The sequence below is a fragment of the Rousettus aegyptiacus genome, unplaced genomic scaffold (assembly GCF_014176215.1).
Source record: "Rousettus aegyptiacus isolate mRouAeg1 unplaced genomic scaffold, mRouAeg1.p scaffold_m13_p_5, whole genome shotgun sequence".
NCBI lineage: Eukaryota > Metazoa > Chordata > Mammalia > Chiroptera > Pteropodidae > Rousettus > Rousettus aegyptiacus.
The window spans coordinates 72,808,423-72,833,648 of record NW_023416308.1 but is presented as its reverse complement, the minus strand read 5'-3'; the positions used below and the strand labels follow the sequence as shown (position 1 = coordinate 72,833,648).

General features: G+C 44.8%; 1 protein-coding gene across 2 annotated transcripts; it reads right to left on the bottom strand.

Moving 5' to 3' along the window:
* Positions 1 to 9,816: 9,816 nt before the first annotated feature.
* KCTD21 (potassium channel tetramerization domain containing 21) lies at positions 9,817 to 25,143 on the bottom strand. 2 transcript variants are annotated; one of them, XM_016161621.2, is made up of 2 exons: positions 25,061 to 25,143; positions 9,817 to 13,067 (listed from the first exon to the last, which is right to left on the bottom strand). In XM_016161621.2, exon 2 carries the CDS (start codon positions 13,035 to 13,037, stop codon positions 12,255 to 12,257), a length of 783 nt encoding a protein of 260 aa, XP_016017107.1. In that variant the 5' UTR covers positions 13,038 to 13,067; positions 25,061 to 25,143; the 3' UTR covers positions 9,817 to 12,254. The 2 variants fall into 2 exon arrangements, with proteins under 2 accessions (XP_016017107.1, XP_016017106.1); XM_016161620.2 differs by lacking the exon at positions 25,061 to 25,143 and adding an exon at positions 24,790 to 25,031 and having other exon boundaries at positions 12,087 to 13,067.
* Positions 25,144 to 25,226: the final 83 nt, after the last annotated feature.

The following is a 25,226-nucleotide window of genomic DNA, read 5'->3' as shown; positions in this document are numbered from 1 at the left end:
ATTTGGCAGTTTGGAATGAAGAGATTTGTAAAGCTCTCTTACAGCTTCTTGGGCCTGACTAGGAGACATGCAGAGGCCTCAGTGGTAGACCAACATGGAAAAGAGGGCAGAGTATAGGGGACAATTCTTCTGTGGAACATGCCCAGTAGTCCTAGCTTAATGGGACCTACAGTGGCACTGGCATCTGGTGTACAAATTAGAGCATGGGGCTGGTCACAGTTGCAGGAGTCTCTGCAGTAGAAATGGTTTTCCTTGTTAAAATCCCCTTTTGAGAAGACATGACCCCTTAGGGTCTTGAGGATAATATGAGGAAGTACCATATATTATACTGGGATCATGATACTTAATGACATAGGAGCAAGCTCTGGACATATCCCACTGAGGTCAGTGGTTTATGTTTTGATCAAACTGTCTGTGTCTCAAACATCCCATCTTGCATTGCAACATGACACAATTTTCTTTCAATGTCCAACTCCTAGCCCTTCATTGCCATGACGACCCACATCTCATGAAGAGCATGGAGGCCAAAGCTTGCCAATGCTACCTCTGCCCTGGCCCCTTTGTTATTGCACCTTCTTCCATGAGCCCTCGGCATCTTATGCCCCTTCCCGTGAAGTTCATGAATCTGAAAGTTCCCAGATGGATCCAGGCCACACCAGACATCATGGGAAGAGGGGGGGTCGTCCTCCATCAGACAAACACAATAATTATATAAATCCTGAATGTAAGCTAGGGGACAGATGAGGACTAATTTGAGATTTCCAATTATCCACATATTTAACATATGGGAAAATGTAGGCAACATAGGCTGTAACTAACTAATGCTGGATTTGCCAGAAGAGCTTGGACTCCTTAGGCACTACTTCAAAGAGGCATATCAAAGAGCTTCCCTAATACATATTGAAAATGTCTCACTTGCGGAGTCTGTACCCTAGCAGGTGACAGGAAGGAGAAGTTGTCCTTACAAAGCAGAGCCTTGACCTATAGGATGGGTCCGGGGGCCAGAATGTAAACAGAAGGACCGAGAGAGCTGGACAATTTTCTGGACCCAGGCAAGGAAGCTGGAGTTCAGGACAGGGTTTTGGCCCCTGGCAGGGAAACTGAGCCAACCTAGGGGTAAGGGGAAAGTTAGAGCATCAAAGCTCCATCGAGACTCACTGGACCTCAGGCTCAGGACAGCAAGCCAGTTTTATAAAGGGGCTCTTGACACGTGGTTTGGCTTGGTTTAATGAAATAATACCCCTGCTCTTATATGTGAGTTTCCCTTGTATGGATAAGGTATTTTGATGAGGTTTGGCTACAAGTAAAAATTAAGTGGATTAAATATGTTTGACATTTATTCTGTCTCTCTCATAAATGTATAGAAGTAGTCAGTCCAGGGCCAGACAGCACTCCATGATGTCAGTGGCCCAGATTCCTTCACTTTTTAGTATCTCCACCACCTTCAGCATGTGGCCTTCACGTCATGGTTTATAATGACTGCTACTGCCACTCGTCTGCCATACCAGCCATCAGAAAGCAGGACGGGCCGAAGAGGGGCATCAACCTCACTTTAGCGGCTTGTCCCAGAAGTTTCCCATACCACTTCTTCTCACATCCTGTTGGTCAGATGTTAGTCATGTGGCCATACCTAGCTGCAAGGGAGGCTGGGAAATGTGATTTTATTCTGGGAGGCAAAGTGCCTGGCTGAAATTCATGAGTTCTATTACAGAAAGAAGTAGGGGGAAATGGATACTGAAGGACAACCTGCAGCCTCTGCTACAATCAGTTTATCATCTGTTCTCCTAGGGGACTGAATATGCTGAGAGCAGAGGGTAAGGTCATGTCCTTGTGGGAGGGTAAGTCTCTCCTTTAAGGGGTAATGATTTTTTTTTCTGATAATTGTGAGAGAACAGTTAATTATAAGAGAGAAAACCAAGGTGGTAAGTCTGAGCTGGGCAAGTGAAAGACTAGCTATCTCTCTAGGTCTTTTTCTGGAGGTCAGGCCTGGGAGCAGTCTTTGTACGCTGATTAGGACCTTTCAATGGGATTGGAAAGTGGCCTCTGATACGCACACAGTATGAGGCCTCCCATAGGGTTTTCCCTAAGAATACCTGACCTTCTGAAGATGATGTAGCTCATGTTGTTCTCAATGTTTGTTTCTATTTGCCATCCCCTGAGTCCTAGGGAAAGTCTTGTTAACTCTCCAAGTCTGATGACACCTGTGCCACATTGAATTATGAGAAGGGGTACCTGTTCACATTTGAACGCAGGCTCTATCAGGGCAGGCCTGTTTTTGTTATGTAGTTGCTGCATGATGATGAAAGGCACATACATACCTGCACGGATTGCTTCTACTACATTCAATTTCCATTGCTTCTTCCCCTCAGTATTGCCCTTTTCTGTGGAAATGCCTTAGAGGCAGGGTATGTCTCTGATTTAGCACTGTATCTCCAGCATCAGATAAACAGGAAATACTTGGTGACTGAATTGAATGAGCCTAACACACAAAACCCTTCATAGTCCAGTTCTGGTGTACATCCTAGCCTATTGCCTTAGCCTAGACTCTAGCTCAGCTCTAGCCTTGCAAACTAGTTAGGATAATAGCAATATTGATAATTATCATTCATTCAGTGTATAACAGGTACCAGGCATTGGTGTAAATGTTTTTCATGCTTTAACTCATCTAATCCTTACAGAATCTTATCAGGTAAGTATAATTATTATCTCCATTTGTCTGATAAGGAAATTAGACTTAGAGGGGTGAGGTACCTTGCTGGAGGTTACATAGCCAGCAAATAGTAGAGCCAGGATTTGAAGCCAGGCTGTCTGCCCAGACCCTCAACCATTCATAGCGCCCCATTCCAACCTCCAGTGCCTCTGTTTCAGAGGTGGCCTTGCTCTTTCCAGTCATCAAGACTGGGTCCTGCTGGAATGAATTTCTCTAATATCTGCCTCTAGCAAACTCTACTTGCCCTTTCAAATCCAGCCCAGATGTCGTATCTCTGACCCCACCGGCCTCTCCAGCCAGGGAGGGAGGCAGCCCCTCTCTGCAATTTAGTTGCTCCCAACCCTGGACTAAGAGCTGTCCTGAAACAGGGACCATGTCTTATGCCTCAGTATCCCCAGCCCTCAGCACAGTACCCATATGTGGAAAGGCCTTCATTTATGTTTACTGTATGAGTAACTGACCCCACTGTTTGACACACAAGGAAACAAGTCCAGAGAGGCAGAGGGACCTGTCCACATAGCAAAGTAAGAGAAAGAGCCAAGGCCAGATCCCAAGTTTCCTGAATCCCAGCTCTACTCTCTCATATACCAGCCACCTTGTCTGTGCATACAATGTTTGGAAAAATCTTCATGCATCTTTGAGCCTTTGTTAATTCTGTCTGATGTCTCACTCTAAAGAGGACTTCTTTGAGGATACTTGTGGGAGCATAAGTTTTGGCAACTCTTATCTGGGAGTCATGAGGCAACATGGAAAAATAGACAAACAATCCTGGGATGTATTTTGTTGACCCAGTCCTCAAAAACAGCAGGACTAAACACTCCAAATTCAAGCTGGGGCCTCTAGCCAGCAGGGCAGCGAGTCAGTGTGGACCAAATTCACTAAATGGATCCTCTTTCCTTTTTCTTAAAATGGTGGGTCCTTTGGAGAGGAAAGGTTTTTTTTTTTGGTTTGTCTGGATTTTCTTTCAGGTAAAGCAAACAATACTGAAAATTTTATAAGGCCCTAGGAGCTTCTAAATGTAAACAAACTCTGGGCACATTCTCTCTTGCCCCATCTCACTGCAAAATGAGTCCACTGTGTGCCAGGACATGAAACTCCCCTCACCCTCTGGTGAGAAAAGACTGGAAAAAGAGTTGATCACCATCAGTCTCAGTTGGAAAAAATCAGAAAAATTATTAAGGAGACAGTAAGTTCTATTAACTCTCAACTCTAGGCTTCTGAACAATGAAGGAAATATGGTAGTGGTGAGAGCACAGGCTTTTGAGACAACAGATCAGGTGGGAATCCTGGTTCTGCCTCTTACCAGCTTTCTATCTTTGAGTGAGTTATTTGCCCTCTCTGAGCTTCAGTTCTGTAATCTGTAAAACTGGTTATAGTACTTATCAGATAGGGTTGTTGTGAGAACTGAATGAGATAATGCAAGTACAGTGCCCAGTATCGTGTTTGATATATAATGAGTACTTAATCAATATTAGCTTTTATTATTTGTACATGATGTCTTTTAAGGCTGGAATGCCCCTCCTTCCTTGCTCTCTGCCTAGAGAGCTTCTTTTCATCTTACAATACCTGTCATAAGGGTATCCTTCCTGGTGAGGCATCTCTGATTGTCCTGTTTCCTTTCCAAGTGGTCCCTGGTTCTCTCAGCTCTCCCTCATCCCTCTCACTTTTGCCCTTCTAACAGAGCAGTAATCTTACTGTACAGAGATAATTCGTTTACTTGCTTGTCTTCCCCAATGGGCAATGCTAGCCAAGAGGACAAGCTCAGGTCTGTGCCCAGGCCTAACAGTGCCTGTCCCACAAGAGGCTTAGGAAATGACGTGTATATCCTTAGATTAGATATACGGGGAGGTTGGGAAAAGGGGGAGCCTTGAAGGGCTGGGGAATGTACAACTCCAAGGAGTAGCAGTCATATTGTATCTTACTATTTTGTGAGAATAGAGCCTCCTGGAGTTATGCACCTTTGTGGCTCTAGACTTCTATGTCAGACAGACTTGGTCTCAAATCATAGCTCTAGCACTTTCTGTCTTCATTCCCTTGGGCTGATTAATCTATGTGGGCCTCAGTATCTTCACTTGAAAGTAAAGTGTTAAGATAGTGACTTCTCAGATTAAGATGAAATGAGAGCATATAGGTAACGCTCCTGATAGTTCCTGGCCAGTGATATTGTTACTTGGCACTGGAATTTTAATAAGATCCACACCTTATTTTTATAAGGCAGGGGACATAGGGGCATGAGAGGTGGTCCCTGCTTTAGGAGAGAGTTCCGTCCAGCATGGAGAGCAAGGAGTACAAAGAGCAAAGAGGAAGGAGCCAGGCATTCTCCATGCATTTTCTCACTTAATCCTTATAATCCTCATATGAAGTAGGTAATGTAGGTAGTTTTAAAAAAAAAATTATTATTAGTTTCAACTATACAATACATTGATTAGACATTTATATAGTTTATGAAACAATCCCCCTATGACTCTGTCTTCCCGCTGGTTCTACACATAGCCACTACAGATAATGCAGGTATTTTAATCTCCTCTTTATAGATGACATCATTGAGAAAGATGATGGTGCTTGCCGAGGTCACATGGCAGAGCCAAAATCTGGACTGGGTCTGCTTGACTCAAAGCCAGTTCTGTTTCCTCTTTACCTTTGATGGTCAGTCATAACTTTCCTTCTATCACAACATTCTCATATTCTATGCCAAAAGATAGCCAATGAATGTCATGTGACAGTTTTCTCTCTTAGCAGCCCAGTAATGGATTCCCTCTCTCTGCTTAGGAATGAACAGGGGGTGGAGTGGGGTGGAGGGGGCACTCAGCTTGTCTGACCTGCCTCCTCTTCTAAGGAGGTAGAGGAAGGGGCACCACGTTTCACTGGAATGAGCCTCATCCTCATGAAAGCTTTCTGATTTCACTCGGGAGTGTCAGTAGTGTGACATGACATCTGAATGACTCCACTTTGCCTGGTCGTTTTAGCTCCAGCAGCACTTAAGAGAGCACAGTGTTTTACACTGTAAAATATAAGAATCCCAGGACCATCCCATCACTGAATATTATGTTTACAGGACGAAAGGCTGGGAGTAGACACATGGGGCCAGTTGTATGTTTGAAGGCCCCATGACAGCCCTATCAAGGGATTTTCTGGTCTCGACTTGCACATTTCCAGGGCAAGGAAGCTTATTCTTCCTTCTAGTTCTGGCTAGAAGAGACTTCTAGCAGGTAGAATTGAGCTCTACCTTGCTGCATTTTGCTAAAGGTTTCAGGCTCAGGATGGTGAAGTGATTAGCCTAAGGTCACCTGAAATGTCAGTGGACAAGCCTGGATCAGAGGCCTGGCACTTGTAAACCTGCTTGTGTTCTCGGGCTTGTGTTCTTGGGCTTGTAGTTGAGTGGAGGATTCAGATGAGATTTTTGCCTCAACTTGGCCACTTAAATTAAATGACATTTAATTCAGTTTCATAAATATTAGCTAAAGGCCTACACCAGGCATTGTACTTACACGCAGTGTGGTCACGGGCAAAAAATTTTTCCTCTCTGAACCTCAGCGTCCTCATCTATTTAAAAAAAAAAAAAAAAAAAGCCCCCTAGATCTTCTTGTTGTGTTAAATGAGGAAAAGGCAGCAAAAATGCTTTGTAATCTGTAAAGTGGTGTGTACAGTGAGAGATTATTGCTGAAGCTGGCTGTACCTTCTTTGTAGTCCACTCCACCTGAAGCAGACTTCCACTTTCCCTCCCTTTGGAATTTGTTTACCTGTCTTTCTTTCCCCAGCACTTGCTGAGGAAGGAATGTGCAGGGTTCATCTTTGATTACCCAGAGCCCAGCCCTGGGGTTAGCATATGGCAGGTGTTTAACAGAGTATGTGAATAAACAGAACATGTGATACCATCTGATTCTCAGCCAGACCCATGGAGATGCAAAGCAGATGGGCACTGGAAGAGGAGGGAAGGGTTCAGCGAGAGGGTGGTGGAGGGTAAGAAGGGTGTCCACTGTGGATGGACGGGGTTTGGGTCACTGGAGAGGAGAGAGTGGGACACTCCAAGCACTGTGAGTAGATTGGGCAAAGGTCAGGAGATACAAATTATGTACGGGGCACTAAGGGAGTGTGGGCAAGTAAGACATCAAAAGATAACAGAAAATAGTAATAATAGTAATTATTATTATTAGTGTAATAAGGATAATACTTATTACACTCAAGGCACTGTTCAAAAAGCTACAGCAGTATTACCTCATCAAACCCTTGCAATACCTTATGAGGTGGCTACTATTATCTCCACTTTCAAGATAAGGAAACAGAGAGGTTAAGTAACTTGTCCAAGGTCACACAGCCATGAAGTGAGAAAGACAAGATTTGATTGCAGGCAGTCTGACTCCAGAATCTGTGCTCTTAAAGTAGGCTGAAGCCTGTCTTTAAAGAGCTATGAACTTTGGACTTTTTCTTGTACTATAGGAAAAAGTTTGAGCAAAATTTTTGAGCAGGAAGGAGTTTGAGCAAGAGAGGACATCATGGGGGTACAAATGTCTTACTTCACAGGTTGTATATACATATTGAACACCTCAAAGATATTGAGCACTTTCTGTGTGGAAGGCACTGGCGATAAAAAGAGCAAGACAGAGCCTCTGCTCTCACAAGCATACAGTTCAGTGGGAGGTTCATGGAGGTGGCTGGGGATGGTTCACGCTGGCTCTCTGGAACCCATTGTGTGTCTCTCTTCCGGGATGATGAATGACATCACATTGGTAGCTTGAACTTGGTGAGAGTATTTATACCATGGAAAGTGGCCAATGCTGCAAATCAGAGCTTTCCCCCTAGACAGCTGGTTGTTAAATTTTTACCAGTGCAACACTGCTTATGAACAACTGCAGTATGATAAATGACATCCCTAGGTATGGAGTGGCACAAAGGGGGTTGGGACTAACTCTCTTTGATGAGGTAAGGAGGCCAGGCTCATGCATTGTTGAAGGATGAGCAGATGTTTGCTATGAAGACAAAATTGTAAAGGGCAGCCCACCAGAGGTGTGGGATGGCATGGCATATTCTGTGGTTCTGTAAATGAAAACTATGGATATAAAGGCGATTGGTAACCTGTGAGGTGCCAAACAAAAGGGCGGGTGTGTGTGTGTGTGTGTGTGTGTGTGTGTGTGTGTGTGTGTGTGTTAGCAAATCCAATGCTGAATTTATAAAGTGAACTAATTGGGGTTAGTGAGGAAGTACCCATGTCACAATATATTAACTTTTGTCTTTAGCTGGCAAGATCATATTTCCAATATGACTCAACTGGGCCTCTACCCAAAACCTCAGTAAAAGGGAACCTAGGCTGTGGGCAAGGACCTGGCATAATAGGTTAGAATACTCTAGGGCTGCCAGCTGAGAAGTGTCGATGAAGGCTTTGTAATGCTTTGTATATTGGGGTAAAAGGACCAGGGAAGTTGGCAGGAACTAGGACCAGGAGACAGGGCGGTGAGAGTCAGATACACGTGGCTGGGCATGCACTTCCTGCCCAGAAGTCATAGCAAGACAGTAGTGCTACAGAGCTCGTTTTGTTGTCTTTTGTATCAGGTGGGGTCCTAGGTGCTATGGGTTGCTTGGCAATCCTCCGGCTTCCACAGACAACTTTTCTCCTTAGGGCCTCCTAAGACTAGCCCCAGACTAGGCTGCGCATGTTACCAGACTGTCTCCTCAGCTCTGCGTGGTGCCACACTGCCTTGAAGGTTCTGAAGGAGACTGAGGTCACTGGGTTGTCCAGACAGACAGAGCTGCCACAGCCAGGACCCTATGGGGCCTGGAAACAAGCCCGGGCCCCTCCCTTGGGTGAGCCTGTTATCAAGATTGTTTTGCTCTTCAGACAATCATAGGGCCTCATTTCCCTGCCAGCCACCCTCATCAGTATAGAGCCCTGAGACACACAGGCAGACACAGGCAATCCGGGTGAAGAGACCACAGTTCAGGAAAGGGATGGGCTGGTCCTCTGGCCTTGTGAGCCAGGAGGCTGACCTTAGACAAGGCTGACCTTGTCTAAGCTCTCATTCACAGTAGCCTATTTTAGAAGTAATTTGTATAAGAAAGCTGGAAGTTTGGTGAACAAAGGGGCAGTTACAGATGTGCTATGTTTTAGGCCACATAGCCATTTACAAAGCAATGTGACCACACCCCAGCTCTCAGGGCCATGAGGCCACTGTTGTATGGGCAAGAGTGGGAACCATGGTCACCTCTGCATCGGGAGCTCTGGCCCAAAGGCAAAACAGAGGATCACAATGCCTGTCTTTCATAAATGGGTAAAGAGCTTTAGGTGGTCCTGAGGGTTATGAGGTTACAGCGAGCGGTGCCTGAGGTGGTGGCCAGTGCTGGCCTTCGAGCATTGCAGGGGTCCTGTTTGGTGGCAGTCCTCACAAAGTGGTCATAACCAAGGTGCCGTAGGGTTCCCTCAAGCACCCTTTCTGACTATCCCTCTGAATGCCTGGGCCATGCCTAGGGCAAATAAAAAGGTGACAAACTCATATGTGCCTGGAATTGCCCTTCACTTGGGACAAAGCTCTCAGCTGTGAAAAAAAGCTAAATAAATGGAGTCTGGTTGAGGTCACTGATCACCATCAGGGTTCGCGCAGGGCCATGAGGGGATTACATGCAGCAGCACATCCCTGCCTCCCAGTCTACATGCTAGCTCATGGGTCCCTTGGGATGGTGCTGCCTGCCACCACTCAGTGTTCTCATTCTCAGTTTTGCTAAGCAGATAGGTGCACTCAACTGAGATGCATGTACACTGCACAGTGTGCTGGGTATCACCACTTGTCATTCTCCTTGTGCTGTGGCTCTGTGAAGGCTCGCCTCTCCCGCCTGGTTCCTGGGCCTCTGCTCATGCTATTTCCTGTGCCTACTGTGCCCTCTTTAGCTTATTCCTTCACAGTTCAGCCTACTCTTAAAGGGCCATCCATTAAGCCCTTTCTGAGAATTCAGCTCTTTCCCCAAGTTTCCACAACAGGTTGTGTGAACCTCTAGGCTTTTTTCAGACGGAACTTACTTGTGCCCGTTTCCATCCTCAGGGCCCATACATGAAGTGCTCCGGAAGGGCTTGTTAACGTGTACTCTCAGGGTGACCCCTGCATAACAGTCCATCACTATTACTTCCTGAAAGAGCAAGCATTTATTGAGCTCCTGTGTGCCAGGCCTAGCTAGGAATTTTCACACGTACTTCATTTAAGTTGTATGACAGTGGGAGATAGGGTTGTTGTCCAATGAGGAAACAAATCACAGAGGCCCAGTGACTTGTTCTAGGTTACACAGCAAATAATGAAGCCAGAATTCAAACCCAGGTTAGTCTAGGTCCAAGGCCAAGGTTTTTTCCCTTATAAGCAGACATAAAATAACAACAATGATTTATATAGTATTCTTACATTATTTCATTTGATCCTCACAACAGCCCTGTGAGGTAGGTAGGGTTATGTTTTACTGTTATGCCCATTTCACAGGTGAAGAAACGGAGGTGGCTCAGTGAGGTGAGTGACTTGCATAAAGTCACATAGCACATTAGTGACTTCATAGGTCCTGTACTTTCTCTAAAGTCAAGCTGCTTGAATTAAGAAGCACCAAAAAGATGAAGAGAGAATTTTTATGGAGAGGGAAAAAGGGCAGTGGTAATTTATGATTTCTTCCTCAAACTATTTTTGTTGTGGTCACAGCTTCCATTCAAGTACCATTGGCCTCGTGGCCTGGGACAGCTGTCAGAGACTCTTGGGCCCCACTGATGGGGGAAAAGGCCTTTATCACCTAAGGGATGTGGCCTTGCCCATGGCCTAGTGTACAAGCTCCCTACTCTCAGGCACAACTATGGAAAGCCCCTTCTTTGGACTATCTTGTGTGTGCACCTCTGTCCCCAGGCTTTCCTGACTTTGTCTGAGGTCCCCTGTCCAGTGGGGAAGACTCTGAGACTCCCAAGGCCATACTCACTCTAGGGATGAATCATAATGTACAGTTTTGAGGCCTGCACTGCTCATCACCCTCTGGAAAGTAGTAGCTTGGGATGTCTTGCCCTGGATCTCACCCTAAGGATGTCTATGGACTGGGTATGATCAGAAGTAGTACTATGTGGGAGGGCCACCTTCTTCAGAGCAGTGTCTTAGGGGCTGGACACGTACTCCAAAGGCAGTGTTATGGTTCAGACCACTACTGGGCTCCTTGCTGCACACTGCCTTCTGAGACCCTGCTTCCTCTGGCAGTACTTCCTCAGGGACAGCAAATCTTCCTCCTCCAACAGATGTCAAAGGGTATGTGGAGTCATGGCTCTTGAGGAAGGTGGGTAAAATGTGGGTCACAAAGGAGGCAGGTCCATAACAAAATGGGGTTGACTTACAGGGAAGGGAAGAGGGCCAACCTTGGTTCTGAAGACAGATCGCAAAGGGGAATCCTAATAATATTTTCAGAATGAGTGTCTGATCTTTCAAGGTGACAATGTCGAAAGAGTAAATACATCTTTGGGTGAGAAGAACCAGACAGTAGAACCAAGACCAGAAAATGGGAGTAGAAGGATTTTGGCTCAGTAAGAAAGAACTTTCTAACAGCCAGCACCAGCCAACCATGGCAGGGGCTGCCTTAGGGATGATGAGCTTCCTGTCACTGGAGGTATGCAAGTAGGGATAAGTGACTGCTTGGAGGAACTGGGGAGAGGCACTCATCCCCAAATGTACTGGGGTATGCTGGGGTAAGGGAGGACTAAATGACTATTGAATGATTTTCTAACCCTGAGAGTCCATAATATGATTTAAATGACTTGTTTCAATGGTAACTCAAATTCTTGGGAAAACGATTACAAAAGTCAGGTAATGGGCCATGATATGAAATGCCTTTCATCGCACTGGCTCCAGATTTTCCAACCTTCACAGGGACAGCAGCCCATTTCTAAGCCCAAATGCTTAGATTTGACCCAGTCAAGAGGGATATCCCCATTTTCTAAAACCTGCCTAGACGCTCACTCCTCTAGGCCATGCCATTGCTCAATTCTGCCCCCAGAGGCAGCCAATAAGACAGCTTTGAGAACATACTGCATTTCTAAGCCAGTGAAACATGGTCACCCTCAGGAAAACTAATCCAAGGTTCTCTTGACAGCTTCTGGATTAGAAGGTATGATGGGAATTTCTGAGTACATTCCATCTCACGAAATTGCAGGGAGCATTTTGTTCTCACTCTGTCCCTTCCACCAGAGGATCTTATTACAGATGGCTAAAGTGAGGCACTGCCTAGTGGTACAAAGAGAGATGGAGCCCATGACAAAACTGCCGCTCCTCTGTCTGGCCAGAAAGTCCTCCTGTGGCCTCCTTTAGGACCCATTGGTAGATTCTTCACTTGTCATAACAGACTGCCCATCTCAAGCTCCAAATGGCAAGAAAAAAGAGGACACATATATTCCTACAGGTGGACTGCATCACGGGGGGATCAAGTCCTGCTACGTGATTAATACACATTAGTATAGCGCCCTGCCTTACACCGCCAGTGAGATGCTCTTCAAGATCTTGGCTGACATGGAGCTTCTTGGGAGCCCCACTCCAGGGTGGCTGGGATCCTTTTACCTGTACCGTATTAATCGAATAATCTTATTGTTCATAAAATCCAGAGCATGTGGGTGAGAAGAATCGATGCAGAATCCATCACTCAGAGCAATTTTCAGCACTTCCTCTACGAAGACCTGGAAGCTGTTGATCTGCTTGTTGGCTGGCACCACCCAGAGCCTCTTGAGGTTCTGTTTGGTGTACTCCTCCTCTGGGAGGCCCTCCACATTGGCCACCCAGTCCAGAGTCAGGTGGTTGGGGTCCTGCAAGTGGCTGGTGATGGAGGAGAGATTGCCATTGGAGCAGTAGAAGAGCTTAGAGCCGAGTAGCTTGAGGAAGAGGCAGGAGGTGCTGAAGATGTTGGCGTTGAAGACCTCCATGCTGGAGGAGGAGAGGCTGTAGATCTGGGGTGCCTCGCGCACGGTGAAGTGGACTGTCTGCACACGCTGGTTCAGTGTGATGTTGAGCATGGCATTCTTTTCGGCCTTGGAGAGCTCCACCTCCTTCTCCTGCAGTGCCTCAATTAGGGGCTGCACCTGGTAGAAGTCGGCCTCCCTGCGGAGCAGGCCCATCTCCTGGAAGTCCTCGGGCAAGTCCAGGTGGGAAGTTCGCAGGAAGTTTAGGATGTAGCGGAACACCTTACCATCACGGTCAATGAAGCAGTTGCCCTGGCTGTCCCTTTTGGTGGGCATCTTCCCACTAAACATGGCACCCAGCATGGAGTCGGGGAAGCTGGTCAAAGTTGCCAGTGAGGTTGTGTAGAGCTTTCCCCCGACATTCAGTGTGATGGGGTCGGACATGGCAGGAGGCTGGGGTGCTGGGAAGTAGTCCTAGACAGGGAGAAAAGTGAGAAGTGACCATCACCCAACCATAGCTGGTGTCTTAGTTTGTTGGAGCTGGTGTAGCAGAATACCATAGACTAGATGGCTTAGTAACAAACATTTGTTTCTCAGAGTTCTGGAGGCTGGGAAGTCCAAGATCAAGGTGTAGGCAGATCTGGTATCTGGTAGGGACTATCTTGCTGTGTACGCATGTGGCCGAGGGGCAAGAGAGCTCTCTGCAGTCCCTTTTATAAGGGCACTAATCTTGTTAATGAGGGCTCTACTCTCATGACCTAATCACCTCCCAAAGGTCCTACTTTCTTATACTATCAAATTGGAGGTTAGGATTTCAACATGAATTTTGGGAGACAAATATTCAGTCCATAACATCCGGGTAGTCACAGTTTTCAACTCCTTATTGTAGATAAAGCCTACAGTCCTTGGGGTCAAAATGAATTAATACTTGAACAAGTGGATGGGAGATAATTGCCGCACTGTCTAAAACATATTAGGTTCACTAGGAAGTTAAAAAAGAAAAGATAAAACAAAGCCTGGGTCCCACACTCGAGGTTGTTTTAATTGGTCTGGGATGTGGCCCCAGCATTGGTCTTTTTAAAATATACTCTCAGTAATTCTAAATGTTCAGTTAGGACAGAAAAACGCTGGCCTAAGGAAAGAGAGTAGATGTGCCTGGACTGAATGCTATATTACCTGCTCTTACATTTGCTTACATAATGGTCAGATATCTTTTGACATAGACAATATTACCATCTACCTTGTGCAGATGAAGAAAACTGTGCCTGAATCCATTCCCCATACTCAGAAAGATGAAGGGCCATGCCAGGATTTAAACCTGGTTCCTTAAATGTGAGAGAAAAATCTATAAATACTAGCCAAAGAATTGTACATTGTAAGTACTTAACAAATACTCTGAAATTTAGACTCCAAGTCCAGTGCTCCTACTGTACCAATGTTGCCTTCTTACTTATTTTCCTTTCTCAAAGAATTTACAAGACGTGGTTGTAATTAATGTCATTTCTATCAATCTACCAGGCCTACAACGGGTCACTCAGCCCTGTGGACTCTAAACAACACCCTTTTTTAGACTCTCATCCTCATGATGGCACCCTGGCCTCCTCTAAAACTTGCTTTGAGGTCAGTGCAAATGTGGAGTCTGCCACTGAGCACCCTTCCTGAGGGCTCTCTACCCTCTCCTTAACAAAGCCTCATCTCACAGCCTCCAGTGTCTAGGGCTGGTGTGTCTCCTTCAGCATGAAGTCTTGTGTTCTAACTTCTCTTTAAGGTTCTAGAAAGCATATACCATTTATGCTTCCAACATGCTACTTTCTCAAGAGCCAACCTATGGGATGGATTCAGCAGTCTTTCCCTGATGCCGTATGTGTGTGGTGCAGAGAGGAATTGACCCCAGTACTACCTTTGAGAAGAGCTCAGGCCTGCAGGGGAGACCGAGACAAGAGACAGTGATGGTGTGGTGGCACAGGAGATGTACCAGGCATGGTGGGAGTAGGCTGAGAATGAATCCTTGGCACGCTTACTGTCCAGATGGAAAGACAGAGGTTTGAGGGTGACTTCCCCAAAGTCACTCGCAAGGGTAGTGAGCAGGACAGAGTACTTCTCACTACATGTCTGCCTTCTGAGGAGGCTGACTGCTCTGAGATGCCCCCGTACTCCCGGCTGAAGAATGTAGGCCATGCTTGGTAGATACAGATGCTTGGCTGCCCCACCTAACTGTCCGAAGCAGGGGTCCTCTTGTGATCGTATCCCTATTTAATGAGGCACTTTGATACTACAGAAAGTCATTAACCATCTGGAGTCTCTGAAGAGAAACAAGCTGATGATAAAGTTACAAAATCGTCATCAGCAGCCTGAAGCAGATGGGCTGCGAGACAGTGGGGAGCTCCAACAGAGAAGGGTGGGGTGAAGGGCCTGAGGAAGGGGCAGCTGCTGTGTGGAGACCCACAGTTGGGGAGGGTGCTTGGCTTTGGGGCTGAGTCTGGCCAATTCTCTCTCTAGAGGGCCAAGATGGGTAGGAGCCCTGGAGTAGGCCACTCCCTTCCTCATTTTAGAACCCCCCCTTTTCTTTCTAGATAATAATTTGCATATAGTTTCTCTTTCTCTCTCTCTCCTTGATTTCTCCTTCGTTTAAGGCCCTGGCTCTGTGAAGTGGCTCAGTGCCCTGGAAAGAGTAGGCTCAGGCGTCACAGAGGCTGAGTTGTCTTTCCTGACAGTTCTGTGGACCGCAGACCCCACATCTCCTCTGGGAATTAGTGCTGAAGAGCTCAGAACACTGGGGTGGGGAAGATAGGAGCTACAGAGCATACCCGGGGGCCCTTGGGTAGGTACCCAAACTATTTCTCTGCAAAAACAGCAGAACACCTGTCTTCCTGTCCCCCGCACCCCCAGCTTATGGCTCAGTCATTGTCTAAGGAGAGCAGCACAGAGAGCTTCACAGTCAGTAGGGGTGGAGGCTGTTGGGAAGGCAGGCCTCCTAGGGTGCTTTCTACAGTATTCTACCCATACCTACAAATCATAGAGCCCAGCCCTTCAAGCCCCTATTTTTTAGTGGTAGCACCCCAATGTCCATCATCACAAATGCACAGACCCCACTGTGAAAGGCACAATGACAGGAGTGGGCAGGAACTGATACCTCTAGGGGGCTGAGGAGCTTTATGACTGTGACAGAGGGTTTGTGGCTAGGTGGGGATGAACTAACATCACTGAGATATAGTCCCTGGTGAGTACTCTGCCTCCTGGACATCTCCACCTGGATATCCTGTGGGTACCAGAAGCCTAACACAGAATTCTTCTTCCTCCCAAACCTACTGTGAACTTTTCTCAGCCACCAAGCTGTCCGAGCCTGAGACCCAGGAGAGACTCCTTATCCCTAAAATTTTCTCTACTGTCTCCTTGAACCCATTCCTACAGCTACTCTGGAGTTCAAGCTTCATCCCCACTCCTCCTACATCACTTGGCTCCCTGCCTTCTTTCTAACTTCCATTTCAGTCTGCAGACTGATCTTCCTGAAAACTGCTTCCTGCCCAAACCACCTTGCTCATCCAGTCTCACCTCTAATCCTGCCCCTCCCCACACTCAATGCTCTGGCACTCTAGATACTTACTGCACATACCCTCACACTGTTACCTGCCCTGCCTTCGCTCTCCTTACACCACACTTCTCCATCTTCTCTGCTGTCAACCTTTAAGGCCTTGCCTGTGAGTCACTGCCTTTCTGTACGGCTGTCCCCAAATCTCCACTAGCTCTCCTCTTGGGGCTTCCAGCACTCCCTCTCTGGCAGTGCCTACCATTCCATCATGTTACAATTTGCTTTGCACTTGGCTCTCCTCCCTAGATTTATCAAGATGCAGATAACTGGACATCTGTGTTCAAAAAAAGAACCTTGACCCATACATTGCACCATGTATAAACAATTAACTCAAAATATCTCATGGACCTAAATATGAAATCTTTTTAAAATTATGAAGCTTCTAAGAGAAAATCTTTGTGGCTTTGGGTTAGACAAAGATTTCTTGGATAGGACCCAAAAGGCACAAAGCATAAAAAAAACTGACTAACTGAACTTCATCCAAATAAAAAATCTCTTTGAAAGATGCTGTTAAGAAAATGAAAATAAGACAAAGACTGGGAGAAAATATTTGCAAAACACATATCTGATAAAGTATTGTTAACCGGAATATATAAAGAGCTCTCAAAACTCGGAACAGATACCCCAGTTTTAAAATGGGTAAAACATCTGAACAAACACTTCTCTAAATAAGATATACAGATAACAAATACATGGAAAAATGCTCAACATCATTAGTCATTAGGAACATGAAAATGAAAACCACAATCAGATACTACCACATACCTACTGAAATGGCTCAAATAAAAAATACGACAATACCAAATACAAGTACACAGAGCAATGGAAACTCATACATTGCTGGTGAGAACTCAAAATGGTACAACCACTGTGGAAAACAGTGGTTTGGCATACAACTTCCACGTAACCTAGCGATCCCACCCCTAGTTATCCTGGATAAATGAAAACATATGTCCATGCAAAAACCTATGTGTGAATGATTATAGCAACTTTATTCATAATTGCGCAAACCTGGAAACAGCTAAGATATAAGTGGATTAACGAATTGTGGTACATCCATATGATGGAATATGACTCAGCAATATAAAGGAATGAGCTACTAATTTGCATCATAACATAATCTCAAAAGCATCCTGTCAAGTGAAAAAAACCAGCTTCAAAAGATTACATGGTATGTGATTCTATTTATATAACATCCTGAAAAAGGAAAAACTACAGAGACAGAAATCAGATCAGTGATTTCTAGGGGGCGGGTTGGGGAGAACATTGGCTTCATAATGGCACTGTTACTGAACTCAGGGGGTTTCTTGCTTGGGGTGTTTATTCAAGAATAAGACATGGTTGTCATTAGGTAGTTTTATTTACTTGCAGCAAATAAAGGAGACAGGATTCATACCCAAAGCTCTGAGCTCTGTCTCCCTGAAGGCAGGCTTAGCTACTGCTTATATATACTACTGGTTAATTACATGTGGATTTCTTTTCAGTTAGCCAAACTTATCTGGTTGAGTTCCCATCAAGCTCATCTCGTTACAGCTACTTCTGCAAAATACTGTGCTGCATTTTATTATTTTTTAATTAAAAAATTTTTTAAAAAATTATTTTTAATTGAAGAAATGATTTAATATTTTTCCTCTTTTTAGTCCCCCGGTCTACCTCCCCCAGCTCTCTGTGCTACGTTTTAACATTTAGCAAGAATAGCATTTAGTAAGAACTGCACAGATCTTGATATCCTTGTCCTTTCTAACAGTAGGAGAGAAAATTTTGGAGTAATGGAAATGATCTATGTCTTGATGTGGTGGTTAAATGACTGTATAAAGAGTATAAAAATTCATATAACCATACACCTAAAAAGGGTGAATTTTACTATATAAACTATGCCTTTAGAAACTTGAAAATAATCAAGATTATGATTGTGTCATGAAATCCATATAGTGGGTTATGACTGGTTACATATGTATATTGTTGTGAAACTGTTGTTTCAGCTGTGTGTGTGTGTATATATAAAAACTGGATTATGATATAAAGTGTATCTTTTTGTTTTGGGTTTTGATAAAAAGTGTTTTTGAATACCACTGCCTAATTTGTGGTCTTGAGAGCAATGCTGTGTCTCATGTCTTTGGATATTCACTGCCTAGCACACAGTGGGTGCTGGTGTAATTGTAGTGGTGGTGGGCAGCAGGTAGGCCCTGAGAGAGAAGAAATGAACATTTACTGAGAGTTTTATTACATCCAAGGCCTTAACACTTACTGAACTTTTTAATTCTTACAGAAATCCTACAAAGTAGGCTTCATTCTCCCTGTTGGCAGATAGGAAACTGAGGCTGGTGACTTGCTCAGGACACACAGCCAGCAAGCGGAGAGCCAATTCTCTTCCCATTGCATAGGCCACTAAGAGCTGTAATAGCAATAAAAGGCTGCAACAGCTTCAACCAGTCTGAGCATCTCTGAAGAAGCTTTTTAAAACACTGCTCTGCAGCTTGCTTGACAACAGCCACCACTTGTTGGATACATGCCTTCTGTTTTTACAATGTAAGGAGCTTCACATAACACTTGGTAGCATTTTATTTATATTCAGTAAAAATATACAGGAAAGTACAGAGAATGATATATTATGATCTAAATGTTTTACATGCACTCCCTCATTTGATGTCTTTCACATCATTAATGGAGATACTATCATTAACTCCATTTCACAGATGAGGAAACTGAGGCTCAGGAGGTTCAGCCAGTGGAGGAGCTGGGACCTGAATCCAGGTCCATGTGAGTCCAATACCTCTGGTCATTTCCTCTTCCCACCACAGGGTCCCAAAGTGAGTTAGAAATGCACACTCTCTTATTCTGTCTAGACTAGACTGGGATAGGGTCCTTTGGCAGCTAGTCCACTGATAGCCTGGAGCTCTGCCCACTCAGCATCCAAGGACATGGGAACAGGATCCCAGGATGGCCCCAGAGTCCCTCCACAGCTGACACAGGGCAAGTGCACTGAGAGGTCTAAACCCTTCTATTTCTACAGTGACTTAGGATGTCTAATGACAGAGCAACAAAATACAAAAAGCCAGGTATTTATAAGCCAGGTTAGAAAAGAGGAGTGGAAATACAAATTGAACCAGGAAGTAGGAGAGAAAGGAATCCCACCACTGTCTGAATGAATAATTTTCCTAAGCAGGAAACTTTCCAGATCTGCCTCTTGACTTGGAAAGAACCAAGAAAAAGACTAGCCCCATCTCCCTGAGAAAACCACTGGTGTCAGACTAGGAAATTGTGCCATGCTGATTCTCAGACCATGTGACTGGGCAAGAAAGGCCAGGGGTCTGGGAACTTGGAGTTGAGGCTGGAATTCTCTCCTCCCTGATATGGGTCTTAAGGCCCAGCCTGGTACCATATGAAGGGCAATTCCAGTCTGGGGCCTGAAAATAACCCAGATGCAACCTCTAATTGTGACACAGAAAATAGAATTCTTTGAGAAATGTCCTATAAGGAAGGGTAGCCAAGACATTGCTCTTGACAGTCCTACTTTAAAACTATGTCCCTCATGAGGGACACAGCTCATATTTGATGAATATTTATCACGTACCACTTGTATTAGATGCATTATACATATTGATTCATTTAAGTCCCAAACAAGGGAAGTATTATCTCTACTTTACAAATGGGAACCTGAGACTGAAGTTAGGTAACTTGCCCAAAGCAGTGGCGGAGCCTGGATCTAAGCCTAGGCCAGTCTGACTGCAAAGTCTGTGCTCTGAGCAAAAACACTCCTCTTTGGGGATTCAGCAGCCAAGGCTCTTGGAGAGGTCTGTCACTTGCCCCTCTCTTACTTCTTACCAGGTGCCCTCACACCTGCCATTTCAATTTGATTCTGACCTACATAAAGACCAGGGCACAGAGGATCAACATTTCCTGAGCACTTAGGACAAGCCCCGTTATGTGAGATATTTTCCTGTAGGTTATTTCATTAAAATACCACACTGGTGCTGTGAAGTAGGTATACTTATCCTCCCAATATTTAGGATTATAAAACTGAAGCACAGAGTAGTGAAGACAGCCGCTTAAGATCACACAGCTAAAGGCATCAGAGCTAGAATTCTAAGTAAGCTCTCCAAAGCCTAGGCTGCCTCAAGTAACACAGGCTATGACATTTTATTAAGCAGCATAAATTGGATTTGAATAGAGACCTATAATGCTTCTGAGGAGACAAACTATCTTAAAGTTGTTCTTCTAAAAATTATAGTTGTTATATTATCCTAATCCAAATCCCAATAGTATTTTTTCAAAAGATTTAAAAAAAAGATTAAAATCTTAGTTTGGAAAAATTGATGCATGATAACCTGAAAGAATATTTGAAAAAGGGTAGTTATGTTAGTATAATGTATTAAATTGGATTATAAAGCAACGACATTCTTAACTAGTATTAAAATAATGAAAAAGGGATTTTGTCATACATGTGTTGAAAAGACTGGTTAGCAGTTTTAAAAAAACACATATGATTCTTAAAACAACTCTGGGATGCAGGCAGAACAGGTCATATTATCTTTCTTTCACAGACTGGGAAAGGATGACTTCCCGGCCAGGGCGTTCTGTGCATTCTTGACCTCTGAGTCATGAGTCATGGCCTCTGGAAGGTTCCGGGTTTGGATGTTGCTCAGAGAAGCAGTCCTTTGGAGGCAGCCTGGAGGGTCTTCTCTAATATGGGTCTTGAGCAAGAGACTAAACCCAGTCACAGAGTTCCTAGACAACAGCCTGTACACTCATGGAGCCCTGGAATAGGCAAGGGCTTTCTGTGCAATTTCCTACATTACTGTCCACTGAGCTTCCATAATGGAGCTACTTTCTGTGAAATCTGCTCCTTTTACAGAGGACCAGTTGTTGTGACAACAATAGATCTACTAAGCAATGATAGTTTCTCTCTCTCTCTCTCTCTCACCCACCCTTCTTCCCTCCTTCCATCATTTCTTAGCAGTGCTGACTCAAAGAGCCTTGAAATGATACCTTAGTAATAGTGAGTACACTTGACTCCAGATCTTGGTTTTTAAATGTTGCCTCCTACAAAAAGAAACCAGGGCTTCCTGGAGAAATTGATGATGATGATTCCAGGACTTTGAAAGGAAAAGTACAAGGTGAGCCTGGAATATCTCTTGCCAGATAGCAAAGAAGCAAAAAAAGATTAATGAGGTCATGTCAAAAGAATATAGGAGATCCTAAAAGTTCTCATCTAAAGAAAAAAATCTGGTAACTATGTGTGTTGATGGATGTTAACTAAATTTATGGTGGTAATCATTTCTCAAATATGTATATATATCTCATTATGTTGTGCACCTAAAACTAATACAATGTTACATGTCAGTTATATCTCAGTAAAGAACACAGGAGTTGGCCTGAAGCAACTCTCACTGGCCAAATTTGGGACAGTTTGAGTACTAAAAAGATTAATGATGATAATGGGTTCTAACACACTGAATTCTTATAAAATCATTAGTCTCTGTTACTCCAAAAAGAAAAAAGGAGAGGGAGTAAGAAACACACACACAGGAAAAAGTTACTCTATAACAAAGAATACCAGCTAATAAATATAGAAAGTGGCATAATTAGAAACTCTCAATGCTGCAATTCAGGCAAGGATCATCAATAAATGTGGAGTGAAGGATGTGGAGTGAAAGGTTATTATGAACACACAATTCCAACAAATCTCAAAGAATCACTCCACAGACTATTACAAGGAGGAAAAATTTACCCTTGAATGGAAAGATCAGGCTGTCATGACCTTAACCAATAATCAAATTCAGCATTCATAGATAGTACGACCTTGCTATCACATGCCTCCTAATGTGATGCAATAAGAAGTACTGTATACATTAAAATCTAATCATTGATAAAATAATCAAATTTAAATAGGTGGAAGGGCTCTGTGTCGATCAAATAGTTGCTTAAAGATGTAACTAAATGGAATGCATGACTCTTGACTGCATCTGATTTAAAATGCTACATTTTTTTGGGCAGTTGGAGAAATTTGAATATCAACTGTATTAGATAATAATACTGACTTCTTGCTAATTTTCTTATGTCTGATAATAGTATCATGGTTATATAGGATTATAATTAAGAAATACATGCTGAAGAATTTAGTTTAGCAAAAAAATGTGAAAGCAAAATCATGAAAGTGAGTTGGTATATTTAGGTCAAAGGCTATTCTTTAAACTTTTTGTAGGTTTGAAAATTGTAAAAATATTTTTATTTTAGAAGAAGGGGCAAGAAAAGAACACTCCCTTCACAGAACTATATATGTACATTTCCAGTCAGAGTGCCTGACCCCAATAAATAGGAGATTTTTTTATTACTACTACTAAGAAGCATCGAAATCTCATTTTCCTCTCTGTGCCTAGTTATCACTGTGCCTTGGAGGATGAGGAAGCCAACTGGGGTTGAGCTAAAATAGCCTACAGTTGGTAGAGTTAGAATTTAAACCTGAGTATCTCAACATTGACCTACTACCCACAGAAGCCACAATAGTAGGCCTGGGATTCAGGCTGGGAGAAGATGGCTGTTCAGGCCTTGTTTTCTCTACTTCCTGAACCCAGTCTCTGCTACTACAAAAGAAACTCCTGTCTTAGCTCACAGAGAATGTTCACAAGTGGGGGCTACTTCTGGGCCTCATGAATGTTATGGACATATAACTGGAGGGGCTTTGTGGGGTAAAGTGCATGGGCTTTGACGTCACCTGGCTGCCACTTAACTAGCTGTGTGGGCCTAGGCCAATTCCTGGATAGATGATGTCATCATAATAGCAGCAGTAATAATGATGGCTGACATTTATTTAGCAGTTACTACTGTGCTAGGCACTTTATGCATGTTGATCTCATAAAGTAGATGAGGCATACCTCGTTTTATTGCACTTCACAGGTGTTGTAGTATTTCACACATGGAAGGCAAGACCCTCTACCTGCAATATCTCTGAGGTACGTCTGTACTATTATTATCCATTCTTTCATGCCAGACCCTCTCCTATGTCTGTAATTTGGCACCTGCCATTCCCTCTGCCTTCACTGTGAAGGCAAATTCCATTCATCTTCCAGGCCCCTAAGCTGGAACTTATTCCTTTCTCCTCTGCATCTCCATTGTTTTATTCTCACCCCTTACCAAGGTCCACTTTACTAGGTGGGTGCCTGGGCAATCTCTTGGGGCTGGGATCTCCCTTCTTTGTATCCTAGAAGCAGGCAGAATAGGGGAAGGGGAAGGGGAAGAAATTTCTTCCCATGTTTAGTCAGATTCATTTTCCTCACTCCAGATTGACTGTCATCTGCCAATAGGGAGGTTTATCACCCTGTCCTGAATTTTCACTTTGTAATCTAAGGCTCAGGGCAAGGCCCAGGTGACCACCTGGAGGTAAATGGAAGAGATAGAACATTGTTGGGTACAGTTCAAGAATGACGATGCTAGAGTGAGTTATGTGTCTCCCAGTAAATCGAATGCAACTTCCCCATCTCAGTCCACCAGGATTGGCTCACAGCCCTGGGGACTGTATGGGGGTACTGTTCTTCACCTCCCCTTCCTAGCCTCCTATACACCAATAGCTGTATCTTTAGCCATTTTGCCCAGTTCGTATCTCTAAGAATCCCACAGGCTGTTTCGTTATCCTCACAACCCACAGGGTAGCGGGTTAAAGGTGTTACCTAGACTCTGGTGACACACATTGACCCTGGAATGAGCTGCCCAGTAGCCCATGTGATAAGGGGCTAGAGGAGGGAAGCCACCTGACCTGGTAACCTGACTTCCCCATTTGCACAGCAAAATATTCTCTCACCTGTTACAGACTGTCGACAATTGTCACCATCCCCCCATCCTGTTCCAGAATTTTCCTTCATCCTCTCAGCTCACTCTCAGGCACAAGCACCCCATTTCAACCACTCTCTTCCTAATGGTTTTCCTGCTCCTAACAGTTTATAAACAAAGGGCTTTTAAGTTCATTTATGATTTCATCCTCACAATAAACATAGGAGGATTTCCTTACAGACTGACTTTCTGAAGGCTTGAGGAAGCTGGTCCTGTCACAACCTACGAAGGGCAGGACATCAACTTTTTTTCTTCCCTGCCACCCACTCCAGAATAAATCTCTATCTCCATGCAGTGCAGGAAAAATATCAGAGTTTTTGGACCACGGAGTTCTGGGTGGTTTGGGGCAAGTCACTTCACTTCTCTGAGCCTCATGTTCCTCACCTGTAAACAGATAGGGTGACGCCTTTACAGGGTGTAAGAGTTGAATGAGATCATGTGTGTGACGCACTGAGTTCAAGGGTTGGGCTCTTTATTTCTAGTCACAAGGAAAGGAAAGTGTTCTGTGCATCCACAGGAATTTGCCCACTGAATCACCCCCTTGCCTAAACTATATCAGTGATGCCGACACTGGGCTTTCCAGGGTTGGGAGGCGTCCTTTTCGTCTTTGTGTCTCCGCCCCTCCTTCCCCAGTGCTTTTCCGCCCATTCCACCCAATCGAACCCGGGCTTGCCTCATCATCTTTCTCAGCACCCACTCCCCAGCCCTGGAGCCCCCCCTCCCACCTCAAGCATGTTCTCCTACTCACCTAGAGACTCCGCCCCTCCTTGCCCCACCTACCAAAGACTCCTTCCAACAGTCTCGACCCTCATTATCCGGGCTTTCCCGACTATCCCCATCCATCCTGGCTCCTTCCACCAGCTCCGCCCCCTCTTCTCGATATGCGCCCCTCCCTTGCAGCCACAGGCGTTACCATCCCCATCGCACAGATGAGAATGGCGAGGCTAGGGTAGGCTACGTGACCTCTCATGGTAGGAGAGGTGCCCGGGTGGGCCCACACCCCCTCACCGGTTGTCCCTGAGTCCCGCGACCCCGGCCGCGCCGCACCCACCTCCTGCCCTCGCTCTGCAGCCTCCCCTCCGCGGGCGGCCAGCGCAGTTTTCCGAGGCGGGAGGAGGGCTGGAGCCCAGCCCAGGGGCGTGACGGCCCGGTACCCGCGCGCTGCGCTCCCGGACTTGTAGTTCTTTTTGGGCTCTTTGTGGCTTGGTGCGCTGAGC

Excerpts from the sequence above, each read along its gene's own strand:
- KCTD21 (XM_016161620.2), bottom strand. The coding sequence starts at position 24,852 with ATGGATGGGGATAGTCGGGAAAGCCCGGATAATGAGGGTCGAGACTGT. Across the intron at positions 13,068-24,789 it reads ACTGTTGGAAGGAGTCTTTG|GACTACTTCCCAGCACCCCA; the intron begins GTAGGTGGGGCA and ends CTCCCTGTCTAG.